Genomic DNA, 19,512 nt, shown 5'->3' on the forward strand with positions numbered 1-19,512 from the left:
ATGAGTTGGCAAAAATTCTTTTCTTCATTGACTACCATCTGACAACTCCATGATGAGATCAAGGGGTTGGATATTTGATCTTTTAAATCCATCATAATGTCAAAATGAGAAAGTGTAATATGAAATTTTAAACCCAAAGAGTATTTTCTTTTCATAGGTTTTTTTTCTTTACTTATTTAAATTTCTATCTTTTATGCCTCTAATTCAGCTTTAAATCTTTATTTCACAGACCAACCAACATGACAGACCATGTCAATAATATGTGAATAAAACACTGTCTTTATAAGGGAGAGGCTTCCAGGAATTTTTAAGGAAAATACAGATTTCCAATATGGCAGGAACAAAATGAATATTTATGAGGAAAGAATGAAAGAAAAATCTTTGGGCCACTCATGCCAGAAATGAAGTTGTATTAAATTATTTCAGAGTATATCATACTTCTAAAAACATTTATTGATAGTTATAGAAATAATTTAAAAGCCTTCTTTGTTCTTACTAGCTATGGAACTTGGTCAAGTTGTATGAATTTTTTTTGGTTTTGTGGCACCGGGGATTGAACACAGGGCCTTGTACATGCAAGGCAAGCACTCTACCCACTAAGCTATGTCCCCAGCCCTAAACTCCTTTTTAATTTTTTTAAAATTTGTTTTAATTAGTTATTCATGACAGTAGAATGCATTTATGCACTTTGATATATCATACATAAATGGGATATAATTTCTCATTTTTCTGAGTGTACATGTTGCAGAATCATATAATTTTTTTCCCATTTGATGAAGAAGATAATATCACATACATGTCACAGAGTATTCAGTTGGATTACATGAGATCATCTATGCTGTTGGCTCATAATGCAGAGAGTAAATAGTGAGTGCTCAAAGGTTAGCTATTATCCTTATTATTAAACTAAGTCAGACTGAGAGATTTAAAATCAAAGCCAAGGTAGAGATGTTTTAGTTTGTAACTTACACATTGCTTTCTTATTTTGTTTGAACCTCACACCAACTCTATAGGATGGTGTACCAGAAACCCTTGGGGCTCCTTCACAATTTGCCATGTGATAACCATCATTGGGTAAAGGTGGCTCCCTGGCCCCTTAAGGTGTTTGGACTGCATTTTTTTTTTTTTTAAATAAGGAAATGAATTTGGGTTGAAGTGAGGAACTAAAGGAGCATTTAAAAATAAAGTATATATATATGATGTTGATGGACCTTAATTTTATTCATTTATTTTTTTAGAGAGAGAGAGAGAGAGAGAGAGAGAATTTTTTAATATTTATTTTTTAGTTTTCGGCGGACACAACATCTTTGTTTTTATGTGGTGCTGAGGATCGAATCCAGGCCGCATGCATGCCAGGCAAGCACGCTACTGCTTGAGCCACATCCCCAGCCCTTATTCATTTATTTATGTGCAGTGTTGAACATTGAACCCAGTACATCACACATACTAGGCAAGCACTCTACCAGTGAGCCACAACCCCAGCCCTGGACTGCATTTTTAAGATGCAATTTCCATACTTCAAAACAAGCTGAGTTGACGAAAGCAGATGGTATCCTTCAGATTTTAAACTTGGTTCGATGCCTGATGGAACTTTTGAATTTTTAGGACTTTATAATATCACTGAGGAATCCCATCTCAAGTTCTCCATAGACAGGAAAAGTTAAAAGCAATTTATCACTGTCAGATTTTTTTTTTTCAGATATAAAAGCAGACAAGGACAAGTTGCCCTACAAGAGAAGTAGATCATACCACAAATCTTGTTCTCTCTCTTTCTGTCTGAGCCTCTCAGGATGGGGTAAATGGATGTCACCAGTTCTACTTAGAGAGATTCAAAAAAGAAAACTTCATTAGCAGAGAGGGACAAGGCATCAGGCCAGGCAATATCCAGAAATGTTTTACTTGATTTTTATCTTGAATGGAAAACAAAGGTGCTTTGTTTCAAAGGCTTCTGATTGATATCTACCCCTTGGACTTCTAATTCTTTTCCTCATTGATTTATTAAAAGGACCTATTAATTAACTTAGCACCTGGTGGAAAGAAGTGAGCTTTCTCTGAACTCTGAACAGTCTCCAAAAAAAAGGTCAATAAAGCTGGTAAGAGAAGCAGCACTATAATCTCATATTACACATGAAGAAATTGAAATTTGACTAACTTTATAATCAGGCAATAAAAAAATGTGTGGAACAGGGACTCAAAGGAGCAAAGGACTGGTTGCTGGAGAGCTGGGTTTTTTATTTTGACTTTGTCTCCAATTAGATTCTGATTATCTACTCCCGCCCCCTTCTCTCTCCCCCTCGTTCTGGGGATTGAATCCAGAGCTTCCTGCATGCTTCCTTTCATTACCTTAAATGGGTTCAATGGATTAGGTGGGTACAGCAAACTTTTTCTGTGAAGGACCAGGTAATGAACATTTTTGGTTTTCTGGGTCATTTATTTTCTACAGCAACTATTCCACTCGCTAAAAGCTGCCACAGACAGAATGCAAACAAATGGGTGTGATTGCGTGCCAATAAGATTTTATTGACAAAACCAGGAAATGCATTGGTTACTTTGCAGATCTCTGGACTAGATGATGTAGAAGTTTCTTCTACAGCATATATTTTAGAATTCAACTTGTTTTAATGAACTGCTTTTAGATATTGAGCAAGATGAATAAATATATATGGTAGAACTGTCAGGGATGGGAGAGTGTGGGAAGAATATATCTCGATTTAGAGGAAAATATGATTTCTATTGTTGGAACAACCAAACTGCATATATGGCTGTAACTGTGGTCTCAGGTTTATGCCAAGGAGGGCAAACTGTTGACTCCCTGGCTGGACATCACTGGTGTTCTCCCACAGTGTACTATGCCCTAGGTCCTTGCTCTCCTTCTTCAAGGGCTACATAAAGGAACCCAGTTCAATCCATCATCTTTATAGAGGTTCCCCTAATTAGGAAATGACAGACCACACAGGTCAAACTTTAGCAGCAATAACAGTGTAGCCAATGAACCTACATATTCTTTCTACGTTTTATAAAGAATTTTTATTGCTATGTAAAGCGTCTTTGAAAAGCCTGTAATTCAAAGTGAAGACTTTTCTCAAAAAGACCCAAGAATCATACTTTCATGAGAGTTGACTATTTCTGTGAGAGTATTATTTTTATTCAGATGTTATATTGGATCTAAACTCATAAAAGCAGTAAGTGCTTATTTTTGAAAATCTTCCTCTCACTAGCCGTGATGGTACATGCCTGTAATCCCAGTGGCCCAGGAGGCTGAGGCAGGAGGATTGTGAGTTCAAAGCTAGCCTTAGCAATTTAGTGAGGCACTAAGCAACTTCATGAGAACCTGTCTCTAAATCAAAACTAAAAAGGGCTAGGGATGTGGTTCAGTGGTTAAGCACCCTTGGGTTCAATCCCTGGTACAAAAACAAAACAAAACAAAACAACAAACAAATAAACAAACAAAAAAAAAACCCCAACCTTCTTCTCTTATGCCCTCCAACCCTCTCCACTTACTACTGGTTAGTAAGGTGTCTTTTCTGATTGCTTTTTGTATATACTTACAAGTGTGTGTCTCCATCTTTCTGGGTACATGTCTTCTTAAAACCATGGTACAATATTTCTGCCTGTTTATGCTACTGGTATCACTAGATGCCAATCTGCCTAGCTACAACATGATAATGCTTTTGATAAGTTCTAGAAAATGTTCAGCATAGGAAGCAAAAAAGAAAGCTCACCCTTAAACTGATATCACTGCATTAGTATATTCTGTAAGGGGCAGATTTAATCTAGTACTCCGAAGTGGGAGTCTGGTTTTATTTTGGGCACCTAAGTTCTACTCTTACCTAAAATACTAAGAGGACTGAGGCAAAGGTGCATGTTTTCCATATACATGAGGATAACTGCCCCATTTTTTTTCATTTCACTTTCCTACAGTAGCTCTTATCTGAATCTACAGTGGTTCATGTAAAAACTAGTTGAAACTTTGTATCTGCTGACCAACCTCTCCCCAGCTCTTCCTAGTCTCTATTTTGCTCTCAACTTCTATGAGATCAACTGTTTTGGACCCCACACATGAGTGCGATCATGCAGTATTTCTTCCTCTGGGCCTGGCTTATTTCACTGAACACACATAGGAAGAACCAGCTCTGGAATTCTGTTGTACCACGGGGTGACTATAACTGGTGAAAAACAATGTGTTACATATTTCAAAATAGATAGAAGAGAGGATTTTTAATATCCTCATCACAAAGAAATGGTATATTTTGGAGGTGATGAAGATGCTAGTTGCCCTGATTGAGCACTACACAGTGTACATGTGTATATCACACTGTATTACCCTATAAACATGTACAGTTATTATGTATGTATTGATTAAGAATAAAACTTAATTAAAAAAAACTTACTGAATCTATTGGACGGAGGGAGATTTGGATGACTGAAATAGATTACAGATTGAGAAAAATAAGATGCTATTATAGATAAGCCAAGAAGTCAATAAGTCAAAGGAAACATAGCAATCAGTCACTCCCTCACTCTTTCCTAATTTGTCCCCATTGCTGGAGATGTCTCTGTTCATCCTCAATCTCCTGCTAATAATCCTCTAGAAGATCCCCGTTGCCTCTTAGAGCTGAGCCTATCTTTAGACTCTCATGTGGCATCAGACTCTTCTGCAGACTTTTGTGATTTCAGGTTGCTAATATGAACAAAGACTGGAAGAGAAAGGCTTAATAATTAAGTACACTGTGTTGAAAATTTCAACAGTTAGAATGAGCTGACAAAAAAATCAAGGTCATAGAGTGGGGATTGTGGGAAAAGTTGTATCAAAAACAACACTTGAAGAAAAATGAAGAATTTTTTTTCAGAACGCGGGCAAGTTTGGGGAAAAAAATGAATCTCTTATGAATATCCAAGATTAATAAGCATAGGAAGAGAAGCAGAAGGAGAACCCGCCAAATCCTGCTCTATCTAGACGCATACCTCACCTGTGTACGTAGGCAAGATCAGTAATTAGAGCAACACCGTTTCCTGATTTCCACAGGTGAGTGTGTTCTTTCAAGTCTGTGATACAGAGACTATGAAAGGTGAGAGTGAATTTTTAAAATTTCACTCCTAAATATCTGATAGGCTACTCAGAATCTACCATAATGGTTGAGTACTTTATTTTTCCATGACTGTAAAAATAACATTTCACAATGTTTAGTTTGATGATTAAGAGCCAAGTCAAGAGCTGCCTTGTGTAAAAATCTGGCATGTTATCCCTCACCCTCCCACCCCAAGGGGCAAGTCACATCTTCCTGACTTACATCCTTGCAGGAGTAGCTGAGCCTGGAACTTTCTTACTCAGAAAGCAGCAAGGGGAGGTGGCCCAGTACTTAGGACAAGACTCAAGGGGCCCAAGGAGGAGAGGGTGCAGTTTCCTCCGTGTGGTTTTTATTCAATTCTCCTTGTTTGGGGTGTTCTCCCACATAAAGCCTCTAGATAAAGTTTCTCAGATTCATACTTCTTTTTTTTTTTTTATTTTTTTTTATTTTTTATTGTTGGCTGTTCAAAACATTACATAGTTCTTGATATATCATATTTCACAATTTGATTCAGATTCTAAATGGAACAACACAGGACACCCTGCCAGGCCCCACTCATCTCTTTCTCTGATAAGTCTGTTGGATTTTAGCACAGATACAAACACTCCAAACACTTTTGTTGTATACGTATTTCCCATCCATGATTTGAGGTATACTACAAAATGATTATTATTATTTTTGGTACCGGGGATTGAACTCAGGGGCACTCGACCACTGAGCCACATCCTCAGCCCTATTTTGTATTTTATTTAGAGATAGGGTCTCACGGAGTTGCTTAGTGCCTCTCCATTGCTGAGGCTGGCTCTGAACTTGTGATCCTCCTGTCTCAGCCTCCCAAGAGGCTAGGATTACAGGCGTGTGCCACTGTGCCCAGCTCAAAATTATTGACTATTTATCTGAAGTTAGAATCTAACTAAGTGACCCAGATTTTGTTTGGCCACCCTGTTGTCTGAACTCTAGGAGCCTCCAGAGTATCTGGGAAGGGTCTTGGGTCCAGAGTTGTGGGTGTGTGAAAGCCGGGGGAGTAAGAACTGATACGTGAAATACAAGTAAAATCGCCTCTTAATGACAAAAATACAAAATCCTTTGATAGGTGAAGAGGGCAAAGCCACTCAGTCTTTCACCACTTGATCTCTAACACCATTCCCGGAGGAAGCAGGAATGAGCCAGTGATCCTTCCCTTACAGACTGCTCTCCTGAGGGTGCCCCTTGGCACTCAGGCTCTGTATTTTTTTTTTTTTGTATTTAAGGATCCATTTCAGCTGGCAGACAATGAGATCATTATAGAGAGGAATGGACCAGACACTGGGGAAAGGTTGGCAGAGTGGGGACCCCAAAAGACACAGAGCAGACCATCGAAGCCACATGTACTGCATGAATGCAAACACACACATAAATATGCCCGTGGTTGATTTTTTTTCTTGAAACATTTTTCCTCTTTGTAAATAAGTTTTATGTAATTTGTTAATGTTATCTGTGACTGTTTTTGGAGTATTTCCTAATGAGCAGGAATGGACATCCATTATCTTGGATCTGGAGGTGGCCAGCGAGGGTCACAGCTTCTGAGCTTGCACAAATGTCTAGAAACATCCCTTTTCCTAACACCGAGGTCTTTGTTGGCAGTGGTCAAAAACGAACTCCTCTCATTTAACCTCTAATGGCTTAAAAATTTTTCTACCTCAGTCCTGTAGATTTCTAGTTGCATAGTTAGGATTTTAACTTGAGTTTGATGACCTCTTATTACTCAAGCCTGCAAAAGTTCTAGGCTGAATCATAATTATTGGTATTTGATGCACCTAGAACTAAAATGAAATATTACAGTATTCTAATACAGGCTTTTCTTTCTAATTTATTCATCATTTTTAAAAATCTTGACTCCAAGTTTGATGATCTTCTTGGGGATTTACTCTATTTGAATTATGCTGAATTTAATCAGAAAGTTAAATCTGGTTAAGAGGGAGAGATTTTCTTCTTGGAACGCAATTGTTTTTATTTGTATTATCATACACCACTCAAGGCTACATTACTATGCAGGTTCCAGTGTGGTGGAAAATAGTTAAGCTTTTCTGTGCCTCTGTACCTAAAAATCTACTGATAAAAATACAGCTAAAATGCATAAACCTAAATACAATTTAGCGGGTTAAGGAACTATTATTTATATATGATAGAAGATGAGATAAATCTGCTTTTGGTTGTTAACTCATAAAGCATTCAATTAATATTAGTGGCCCCACCATTTCTTCCTTTTTTCTTCACAGTGACATTTCAGGTCTTTTGTGATAGCCACTTTGTGGTTATCTTGGAATAATATAAAGAAATCTAATTCTGTGATGCACAAGAAGCAGGGTATCTGATTCATTTAGAGTCACAGCCCTAAAAGTCAGAGCCTTCTTATTGAGAGTGGGAATCGGTTGGGATCCATTTCCTGGCTCCTGGGATGCTGTGCTGTCCCCACCTCATGGTGCCAGAGTTTTAGTTTCCTGGGTTGATCCCAGAGATGGGGATGGAGAGGGAGGGAGGTGTGTGGGTGTGGTCAGAGGTGGGGATAGAAGCAGGTAGGGAAGCAAACCTTTTGTGTCCTGGGACATGGGTGGTATTTTCTTATTGGCAACTGTGTGTGACAACAGTGAGCGCACTGTCTTGGGGGACAGTTGTGCCCTAGCCTGAGGCCAGGCTGGCGGGGGCGCGGCCGGCTCACTCACCCGTGCTGCTTTGGATGGTCCTCACCGTGGTGGTGGTGCGTGGCGGGGAGGACGACCTCAGGGACACGCACTCGTCGTCCTGGGAGCAGCCCTTCTCGATGGCCCGCACGTAGCTGTGGCTCCGCATGCGGAAGCAGCCGGGCATGGGCAGGTCGAGCGCTTCCACCGCCTGCGACTCCAGCTCGCTGAACACGGATTCGCACACGGATTCGAACTGCCCATTCACTTCCATTTCGCTCACCTGCGAGCAGAGGGGCGGTAACACCTGGCGGTTAGTTCTCCACCTGGTGGAGGGCCGATCTCTCTGGGCATCTCCAAATTGCATTCCCAGTAGAAAAAGCAGCGTCTTATGGTATTCAGCTGAAATGCACTTTCTTTCTCGTGTGTGTGCGTGTGTGTGTGTGTGTGTGTGTAAGTAAATCTCCTCCCCCTTTGGTACCAGGAATTGAACCTAGCGGCACTCAACCACTGAGCCACATCCCCAGCTTTTTTCATTTTTTTATTTTGAGACAGGCTTTTGCTAAATTGCTTAGGGCCTCTCTTAGTTGCTGAGGCTGGCTTTGACTTGGGATCCTCCTGCCTCAGCCTTCTGAGACACTGAGATTACAGGTGTGCGCTACTTATTTCCATTATATTACAGACTATAATTGAATGACACCTAGCTAATATGTTTGCCTTTTTTTTTGTTGTTGTTGTTATTTTTCTTTCCCTTGAGGGCTTTGTTTTTAGAATGCGAGGAAATGATATCTGGGAAGCCTATTCCAAAGCATTCTTCTCTTCCTCTCTCCCTTCCTTCCCTCCCTCCTTCCTTCTCTCCTCCTCCCCCCACCTTAGGAATGAAACCCAGGGCCTCGTACATACTAAGCACCTGCTGTACCATTGAGCTATACCTCCAGCCCCTCCTTATTTATAAACGCGAATTTAGAGAGCAATTTTATCGGTCCACGGTCAGCTTTCATGTATTTCAGTGTTAACTTTTCAGTATGCACATTTTAGAAAGTAGTATTTTACTGTGCCTTTTGAAGTGACTGGTTCTCCAATAGTGTCAGTGTTGACTGAAGCTTAATTGAGTGCAAGTAATGGAAACATGCCCTATATTCTCTGGCAAGATACATTCTGCATAAAAATAGGCTAATCCCAGATATGTTAAAATCGTGAAAAGCACTATCAAGATTTTGAAACTATTTACAGGTTTCAACTCTTTATAAAAAAGCTAAGATGGTCCACAAATTATTTATGAGTACTTTAAAAGCTCTTGGACGTGAGCCCTCCCTCTGCATTTTGAGGAATCAGTTTTTATTGATATTCCTCTGTATATAACTTGGGTTTGAGTACTTTTTGCAGGAAAAAAAAGTCCTTAACTAGATGTTCCAGCCAATATTTTACTTCGTAGCTGATTTTCTAGAGACTTGGAAGCAATTTTCATTTACCTTCCAGGACTTCTTGTCTCTATTTTTCCAAATATTGAATTTATATGGGTAATTGGGAATTTAATAGGTTAAACTGTAATTCAGCTTAGGCCACATGTGGAAAATGGTTACAATTTTTCATTGTCTCCTCTTTTGTATTATCTGAAGATGTGCTTCAGTAATGGGTAATTTCTTCAGACTTCAAATAAAAGTGACCAATTACTTTAAGGCATATAAACAGAGATATGCATTTCTTGATGTCTTTACAACTTAAATATAGTACTTTCATATCCTCTAATTTGATTAAAATCACTGCATATTTTCAAGGAAAATAAACTCTATGCTTGCATATTAAAATATATCTATATCTTTATCTGTACGTCTTTGTTCTTTAGGAAATACATGGGCATCCATTTAGAGGTAAAGAGATGGATATCTGCAACTGTCAAATGGAATGAGGGAAAGAAAGAATGGACAAGCTTTTATTATACACAGATACAGAAAACCATATGGAATAAAGGTATAACAACACAATCACAAAAAGTCAAGCATCTTGGGAACTGCTACCCAGATCAAGAAAGAGAATTTTTCCAGGCTTCCAGTAGCCCTTCACATGCCCCCTCCTAATCAGAACTCCCACCTTCAACGATAACTACCATCCTGAGTTTTATTGCAAATGTCATTGTATTTCTTTACACTATTTTTACCCAATTGTGTATCTTTAGACCCTAAGTTAAGTCTTATCCACTGAAAAGAATCAGATCCATCTATCAATTCACCTTCAACATACATTTCTTTTGACTGTAACTTACCTATTGAAGAGTCTGTGTTCCTTGACTAGTAAAGCTTCTCAGGTTTAGATTTTGCTAAATTCATATGAATGGTGGAATTTGGCATGTTCTGTTTTTTGTATTTCCAGAAAATTGTAAGCGGGAGCCAGAGACTTGATTTGACTCAGGTGGAATATGTGTGTGTGTGTGTGTGTGTGTGTGTGGTGCTGGGGATTGAACCCAGGGCTTTGTGCATGTGAGACAAGCTCTCTACCAACTGAGCTATAACCCCAGCCCTGGTGTGTGTTTTTTCATCAAAGGGCACATTATGTCTGGGTTGTCCCCTCTTTATGTTAGAGATTATTTATGCTTAATGCCTAGATCCATTCATTCTCTAGCGGGTGTTGCAAAGTGGCAATATTCAAATTTTAGTGTTAACTTTTTCAGTTACTAGTTGGAATATTTTTTTTTATAAAGAAATGTTTTCTCTCTTATATTACCCAATTACCTAATGGTTGCTTTTATATGAAAATGGAAGAATAAATGCTTGATTTTCCACTCCCCTGTATTTACAAAGTTTTAAGATAATAAATCTGTTCCCTTTTATCTTCCAAAGGTGGCCAATTTATTTTTTTTAATATTTTTTTTTAGTTGTCAATGGACTTTTATTGTATTTATTTATATATGGTGCTGAGAATTGAACCTAGTGCCTCACAAATGCTAGGCAAGTGCTCTTCCACTGAGCTACAACCCTAGCCTGATCAATTGATTTTTTAAAAAATCAAAATAAACTTACAGATTTAAAATATTTAATAGTTGTTATGGTTTGAATAAGTGTCCCCTATAGGCCATGTGACAAAAGCTTGGTTGCAAGTCTGTGGCTCTTTTGGGAGGTGGTTGAACTTTTAAGAGGTGGGGCCTGGTGGGAGGAGGTAAGGTCTGGCCTTTGAAGGAGATGTTGGGACTCCAGCTTCTTCTTTTGTCTGCTTTGATTCCTGGCTACTGTAAGTGAGCAGCTTCCTTGGTGACATGGTCCCTGCCACAATATTTTGCCACATCAAAGGTCCCAAAGCCTCTAAATCTGTGAGCTAAAATAAACCTGTCTTCCTTCAAGTTGATTGATGTCAGATATTTATTACAGTAATGGAAAGTTGACTAACACAATACTTTTAAATCCACTTTCTTAGTGAACTTAAATTTGTTCAATCTTTGACTAGTGGGAACCTAACATTGACTCTTGATTCCTATTAACATGAAACCAGAAGTCTTTGATCATGTGCTTGATATCTGCTGTGATAAGGTATTCCAAACTTATACCTTCGCTGCCCAGTCCTGGGACCCATATATTTCCCCAAAAAACTTTTCTTTTTTAAGTGGACCTGGTGTTACAAGAACAGAATCTGGGCACTAGGAAGATTCACTCTTATTAATCTCAGGCCTTTTCAGTAGATAGATTTAGGAAACAGATCTACATAATTTAAATTCAGATTTCAGTGTTTTTTAAAATATAACATCTTTTATATTATATCTTTATAATCTTATATCTTTATTGAGTACTCAAGTTTTCAAGAACACAGGAGATGATGGAATTGGAATATTCTACAATTATTCCTTTGCTTTATTCCACAATATTTACACAACCACCTCCGAATAACAATATCATCATTGTCCATATCTGATTATTGAAAGCAGCTAAAAATTATTTTGCATCTGCTCTCTCTGTTCTTTCCTCATTTTAAAATAGTTGTGCTGTGCACACTGTGACACCATATAAATCCACATGCTGTTTCCTCTCCAGCCTTCATTTAGTTTTAATCCTAAAAATTTCTATGTATTTAATGTTTGCCACGAACTATGTCTGGTGGTTTTGATTGTCTAAATCTCATTGACAAGTAAATTGCCCAGGGTAAACTCACAGGAACAACATTCTCTGCATCCACACAACATTGTAACACGTTTCCCTGCCTTTTATATTTGAAAGTCAGTTTTTTTTAGATATAAAAATCATTGGTTCATTTTTTCCCCCTGGAGTTTTTAAAAATGTTACCCCATCTTCTGGTTTGAACCATTGTTACAGAAAGATTCTGATGGCAATTTCCTTTTCATTCTTTTTCCAGTCATTAGCTCTTTTTTGTAGAGGTTCAAAGATTTTTTAAAAAATTCCTTTAAGTGGGATTTTTAAAAACTAGAATATAATTTTACTAGAATATGTCCTGGTATTGATTATTTTGAGTCAATTCTCAAGTATGTGGTGTGTTCTTCCAATGTAGTTTCAAGTCATCTTCTCATTTCAGGAACGTTTTTGCACACACACAAAAATTAGTGCTTTGTGTTTAAGGGGTAAGAGTATAGCTCAGTGGTAGAGCACTTGCTTTGTATAGGGAAGACCCTTGGGCTGCATTCCCAGCAGTGAAGATCAACCACAGCAACAATAACAACAAAAAACAATGCTCTTGTTACTGTTTTTTTTCTTTTGCTTTGATTTTCTTCTTCAGGAGCTTCTTTCTATTGACTGTACTTTTTTTTTTTTTTGGGTGGGGGTACCAGGCATTGAACCCAGGGGTGCTTAACCACTGAGCAACACCCCAGCCCTTTATTTATTTATTTATTTTTACTTAGAGACAGAGTCTCCCTCTGAGTTGCTAAGTGCCTTGCTAAGTTGCTGAGGCTGGCTTTGAACTCATGATCCTCCTGCTTCAGCCTCCCGAGCTGCTGGGATTATAGGCATGTGCCACCATTCCTGGCTATTGCCTATACTTTGATATTTGTCACTTTTCTTGAATCCTTTATATTCATTCATTTCTTTTTGAGTTTTTGTTTTGTTTTGTTTTGATTTGCCTTTGTGATGAACATCTTTTTCACTATTTATTTGCTTTGGTATTTCTTTTTCTCAGATGTGCTAATTCATAAGCTTTGCCCATGGTTATTTTGGGTTTTATATCATTTCTTATTAATTTGTAGGAGCATTTTAAGAAACTAGAACATTAAGCCTTTCTATTTCTTTTCTTTGGTGGTGCTAGGAATTGAACCCAGGGCCTCATGCTTTCCAGGCAAGCACTCTACCACTGAGCTACACCTCCAGCCCTTAACACTTTTTCTTAATGTGTCAAATATTTCTGGGCACATGGTAAGCACTACCTAAGTGTCAATATTATTTTGTGAGACAGTGGAGTGGAGAGAATGAGAAAAACAAATTTCCAAATCTCTTGAGACTGAGTTTCATAAATTAAAAAGTGATATTCCTTATACTGTTGATGTAAATTAATGAGATAATATGCAAAGCTCCTAGCCTATATCAGGTAACCAATAAGTGGCAACTATATATTGTTATTTCCATTGTTAATACTACTGACAGTAGCAACAGTGTTGCCACCAAATACTAGCAGGTACTGAAGTAATTAACCAGTTAGGAGTTGGAATACTTGGGTTTTCTGAAAGGTTCTGTAACTGTCTAACTGTGTACCATAGGCAATCCATCTGGGTCTCTACTCTTACACACACAAACACACACACACATGCACACACACACACACACACACACACACTGAATAGATATTCTAAGTCAAAAATTATAGGTAAATTGCTGGTTTTAATGCTAAGCACAAACCTCCCTAGTTACTACATTAATTTTTTTTAGAAAAATGATGCAGTAACATAACATGTTGCCACATAAAATATATCTGTGGGCTTCTATTTTGATATTCTAGATGTGGATACTAAGGATTTAGATATAAAATAAGTTAAGACATGAATTAATTTTGAAATGATGGCTGTTAAATGAAATAGTGTGTAAAACCCCAATATTCTATAATTCTTTCTCAAATCTTACTTTATGTAACCCCTATTTTATTAGATGTATATATTTAAAGTATAGAAAAGAGTAAACATGAAAAGATGCTATTTCTCCTTTTTCATTCAAGCACAATTTTTGACTTCTTTAGATTATGAATGACAGAAACAATTTAATTATTATAGATCAATTCTTTGACTTACAAAATTTTACTTTGATCCTGTGAGGAGTCTTTGATGATTAATATGTGAGGTTTTAAACAGAAATAGGATCTAATATACTTAAATTTGACAGTATTCTAGCTTCTAATGATGTATACAAGAGCATATCTCTAATATAATAAAAGTCAATACTTTTTGAAAAGTCTAGAGTATGTGTATGATTATATTGCTTCAAAGAGGAAATTATCCTCCTCTGAATAATGATAATACTTCATAGGAAATATGAAATTATCCTTAAAGTTTTAAAGATACATTACTAGAAAATTGAATATGGTGCTAAAAAAATGATATGTCATTAGGATCCAATTAGGATGGCCCCCCCCCCCTTTTTTTTGTTTTACTTAAGGCCATATGACTAGACCATGGAATTGCAGTACTGACCTCACAGAGCATTAATGCTCTCTTGTGCCTGTGTGTTATTCGTTGATACCTTACTAAGCTACCACTGGGAAGCGATGTTGTCCCAAGGAAGGTCAGAGCCACAGCACAAGGACTCAAAGCAGACAGCAACAAAAGCATAGAGTCTTGCTGGAGGAAATTATATGTTCCCTTGTTCTAAACATGTTAAGGTTATGAAAATTATAAATGTGTATAAGTATTTTTCCCAGAAAAATTTTAAACCCACTTATGCATTCTGCTTATATGATAGCTAAATTTAAAGACTATTGTATAGTTCTCAAAAACTATGTGACCACTAGGCTGTGTAGAATAAAGATGCTTCAAGAAGTTTTAAATATTATAATATTTATTATTAGAAATGAGGACAAAACAAGTCTAAATTGCACCAAAATGATGCTCCACCTATTTCCTTGAGATTGGGATAGATAGTGTGTATCTTGGCAAGGATTAATTAGCACTGATAGTGTGAGTTTCTTTTTTAACAATTTTCTTTTGGCACCAGGGATTGAACTCAAGGGCACTTAACTACTGAGCCACATCCCCATACCCTTTTATTATTATTCTTATTTTAATTTTGAGACAAAGTCTCTCTAAGTTGCTTAGGGCCTTGCTAAGTTGCTGAGGCTGGCTTTGAACTCGTGATGCTCTTGCCTCAGCCTCCCAAGCCATGGGGATTACAGGTGTGTGCCACCACAGCTTGAGATTTCTTTAAAGTAAGGAAATGTATGGTGGCTCACTGTTGGAATCCCACAGGCCAGCTTTCCCTGGTCCTCTCCCTGCCCTGCCCTTGGAGGCTGATTGTGGACCTTGACTTGCACTTCATGATTCTATTCAGATCGGAAATCTCTATTTTGATGGCAGAAACAAAGTGAGAGCAGTGGTCCTATTCTAGGGTTATTCTCACAGTCAGATACTTCAGCGACCAGTCTACCATTTCATCATTTCTTTCCTAAGTTCATTATTTGTTTCATCCATGTAAGTACCACATTATGTCACCACCACCACCACCACCACCACTGTCACTGCCACCACCACACTATACTACAACTGTCATAGCTGTCAATACTACCACTGTAATTATCAATACTACCACCACCACCATTTCCACAACCACCATCACTACCACAAGTGTTATCACCATCACCATCATCACCATCAACATTGTTATCACCATCATCAATACCACCACACTATACCATCACCACTTCACCAACATCAGCACTAATTTTCACTGTGATGATCACAATGTCTTCCAAACCAGCCCCTGTCTCTAGCCTTTCATCCTCTATCTTTCCTACATTTTGTTCCCAGATTAATGATCCCACATAAAAGTTCTTATAATACCCATTACCTGTTTAAAAGCTGATGTTTTATTAGTCTTCATTATTAAAGGCCAATTCATTTCTGTTTTTTTTTTTTTAAAGTGAATAAAGTCCAGTTCTCTGGACCAGGCATATAAAGCCATCCATAAAAAAAAGTGTCCAGAACAATTTTCAGAATAGATCTCCCAGTGCTGTCTCTACAATTATTACAAGCTCCAGCAAAACTAAAGCACTCACTATTTCCTGAATATGCTTTAGGTTAGTATTTTCCAAAGTTCAGATCAAATTGCAATGCTATTAGAATCACTTTGAATATTTATTATAACGTGATTTCCTAGACCCCATTCCTAGAAGCTTGCTCCTGGGTCCTTACCATCTTTTTGTTAGCTTTGGGATCTAGTGGCCAATTTTATGGCCCCAGGGAAAGTCCCATTTAAACCTACATATCTTACAGGTATGTTTCTAAGGACTACTATTTATAAAAATATAAAGCAATTGGCATGGGAGTTCCTAACAAAAAGTGTCTCTTACTCAAGAGTGTTTTTGAAAGAAAGAAAGGAAGGAAGGAAGGAAGGAAGGAAGGAAGGAAGGAAGGAAGGAAGGAAGGAAGGAAGGAAGGAAGAGTGTTTTTGTGGTGGTCAAGAAGATAATGTTTGTTATGGAACATTCATGTTTTTTATATGCCCTCCATTAGGCAGTCAACCTCTGAGTATTATGTACGCTCATCCTTGGATAACTTGCAAAATCTGGCCCAGTGTTTTGCTCAAACAATATTGGCTGAATTAATGGTAGGGTGTTTGTTATTATTATTATTTTTTTGTTTTTTGGTACTAGGAGTTGAAACCACGGCTGCTTTACTACTGAGCTACATTTCTAGTTCTTTTTATATTTTTATTTTGAGACAGGGTCTTAAGGTATTCAGAACCTTGTTAAATTATTGAGGCTGTTCTCAAACTTGAGATCCTCCTGGCTCAGCTTTTCTATTTGCTAGGATTATAGGTGTGCACCACTGGGTCCAGCTGTACAGTGCTTATTTTTAAAAATTGTACTGTGAATTTATATACAGAGCCTAGTCTAAGATCATTAAAAAAAATATTCTTCTTGAGCTAGTTCAATGGTAGAACACTTGCTCAGAGCATATGCAAAGTCCTGAATTCAATCCCCAGCACCACAAACAAAACAAGACAAAAAACAAAACAAGAATACCCTTCTTTATGCCCTCCCAGAGGGAGCCTCAAGGCACTTTCTGTTCCTCTGGTGGCCCCTGAAAACTGCAGGATCAATTCCTCTGAGTCCCAGGTTTTCTTTTCCCCTGAGCCGAGTTCAGTCTTTTCAAATACTGAGGCTTTTGATGGGAGAACCTCAAGAGTTTTAGCTCAATAGTTTGGATGCAGTATTCAGTCATCTGTATTGAGTCTTCATCATTGAGTCTTGGTTACCAATTCATCATAGTGGGACTCTCATTACCAAGACACAATACCCCTCAGGACCCAGTTGAGGTAAATGGGTCACATGTTGCTTCTGTGTGCCTGAGTCCTGTCTTGTGACCTGCTCCATACTTTAGTACTTTTATGATTAGACACTGCTTTGATTTTGTCAGTAACATCTATCCTGAACATGTGCATACTCTTTATAGCATGTGACTGGACCACCAGTCTGATTCATCAATGATCTCCGTGGGGAGTGACCATATTTCCATCTCCCGTCCTCTCAGTTTTCACTAACCCTCTGCAGCTAAAGGCTCCTGCCCACCACTGATCTGATGGGGCTTACCTGGCTAATGGTGCTCATAGCTCGCATGTAGCTCTCATTCCGGGAGCGGAACTTTGGTGATGTGAGCAGGCCTGCAGGGTCTAGGCTGTCCAGGCTTCGGTTGATTGACACTTCACTTACTGCCCTCAGGTAGCTGTGACTCCGGATCTGGAGTTTGGGTGAATGTTCATTGGAAATCCTGGAAGAGAACAATGAAAGAGGTGTATATTCCAAAATGTAGGCCGTGATAAGATGCAAAGCTACCATTATTTATGTATCACCCTAAATAATGCAGAAGTCCTCCTAAGGTTGCCCTGTGACTTCCCATGGTGTCTCAGAAGGAAGATCTTTTTTCCCCCCTAGGTTCATATTTTTGTTTTCCTATTTCATTTTTTAATTTTAACTAAAAATTTTAATAAACATATAGTAATTTTACATATTTAGGGGGTATGGGATGATATTTCAATGTATGTATACAATAGGTAATGATCAGATAAGGATAATTGATATATCTATCATGTCAAATATTTATAATTTCTTTGCATTGGGAACATTCAGAGACCCCTCTACTAGTTATTTAAAATTCACAATTAATTGTTGTCAATCATAGTTACTCTACTGTGCTATAGAGCATTAGAAGTTATTTATCCTATCCAGCTGCACCATTGTATCTGTTAACCATCCTCTCTTCATACTCACTACCCTTTCCTTGCCTCTGGCAACCACTATTCTGTTATCTATTTCTATGAAATTAACTTTTTTAGCTTATATATATACGCGTATTTCACTTAACACAATCCCCTCAAGTTCCATCCAGGTTGCCATAAATGATAGGACTTCATCCTTTTTTATGGATGAATAATGTTCTATTTTCTTTATCTATTCATCCATTGATGGACACCTACGTTGACTTCATATCTTGGCTATTGTGAATAGTGCCACAATAACTAGAGGAATGAAGATGTCTCTTCACCGTACCAATTTCATTTCCTTTGGATATATACCCAGTAGTAGGATTTACTGGGTCATACGGTAGTTTTATTTCTAGTGTTTTGAGGAAACTCCATACTGTTTTCCATAATAGCTATACTAGTTTACCTTTCAATAATAGTGTGTGAAAGTTTCTCTTTCTTCACAAAAGAAACTTTTTGACAGGAAACCATTAAGATCTGATGATATTGAGAGCAATTAAAATTCTCTTATTCTTTCAACCATGAAACAATCTTCCTATTCACATGGTCTTAGGCATCCTAAGGATGGAGATAATAGCAATAACTCTCCTGACCAGAATTCTGAATTGTGTAAGGTACAAGATTTCCTTTGCATCTATTTCTTTCTTGGGGTCCTCTTTTTTGCTCTTGGACTCTCTAGTAACAACCAGAGGTCTGGACCTACATTTGTGGATCCATTTACTCTCTTTCTCTCTTATCTATCTACCTACCTTGCTGCTTATCTATCTCATCTTCAACTCTTTCATATAATTGAGATTGAACTTAGTGAACAGAATTGAAATCTTAGCCATTAAAAATGCACACATCTCTGAGTCTTGATATATAGTGACAAGTCTTTACATACTTTGTATTCTTTGGATTTATTCCAAAGACTATAAAAGTAGGAAATGCTCATTGAAAATAGCAGCCTATACAGCAGTACACAAAGCAGAAAATGGGTCTCTTTCTTCCTGTTCCTGCCTCTCAAATTCCACATCCTTTAGAGAACTAGCTATTCATAGCAGTTTGATATATATATATGTTCCTCATTTTTTCTATAAATATATAGAAATATATATTTAGAAATAAATATATATAAGTACATAATTTATGTTTTGTTTTAAATTTCGTTTTTACATGGAATCAGGGTGACTTTTCTTTATTATTGTTGTTATTATTATTATTATGGTGCTGGGGATTGAACCCAGGGCCTTGTATATGCGAGGCAAGCACTCTACCAACTGAGCTATATCCCCAACCTGATGATAATGATGATGATGACGATGATTATTCGTATATATGGTGCTGGGGATTGAACCCAGGGTTTCACACATGCTAGGCAAGAGCTCTATCACTGAGATACATACC

General features: G+C 37.7%; 1 protein-coding gene and 1 non-coding gene across 15 annotated transcripts in view; both read right to left on the reverse strand.

Moving 5' to 3' along the window:
• The window catches only part of Dlgap1 (DLG associated protein 1), a 362,352-nt gene that overhangs the window by 189,238 nt on the left and 153,602 nt on the right, over positions 1-19,512 (reverse strand). For all 14 annotated transcript variants that reach the window (XM_027942934.3, XM_027942933.3, XM_027942943.3 and 11 more), the window contains 2 exons: positions 17,456-17,633; positions 7,772-8,012 (listed from right to left, as the gene is read on the reverse strand). In XM_027942934.3, the coding sequence (XP_027798735.2) occupies positions 7,772-8,012; positions 17,456-17,633 (419 nt within the window). The remainder of the gene's footprint in view (positions 1-7,771; positions 8,013-17,455; positions 17,634-19,512) is intronic.
• Positions 12,959-13,030, reverse strand: Trnas-gga (transfer RNA serine (anticodon GGA)). Its single transcript has one exon. It is a non-coding gene; the product is annotated as a tRNA-Ser (tRNA).

Source organism: Marmota flaviventris, chromosome 16 (genome assembly GCF_047511675.1).
Source record: "Marmota flaviventris isolate mMarFla1 chromosome 16, mMarFla1.hap1, whole genome shotgun sequence".
In the NCBI taxonomy this organism is placed as follows: Eukaryota; Metazoa; Chordata; class Mammalia; order Rodentia; family Sciuridae; genus Marmota; species Marmota flaviventris.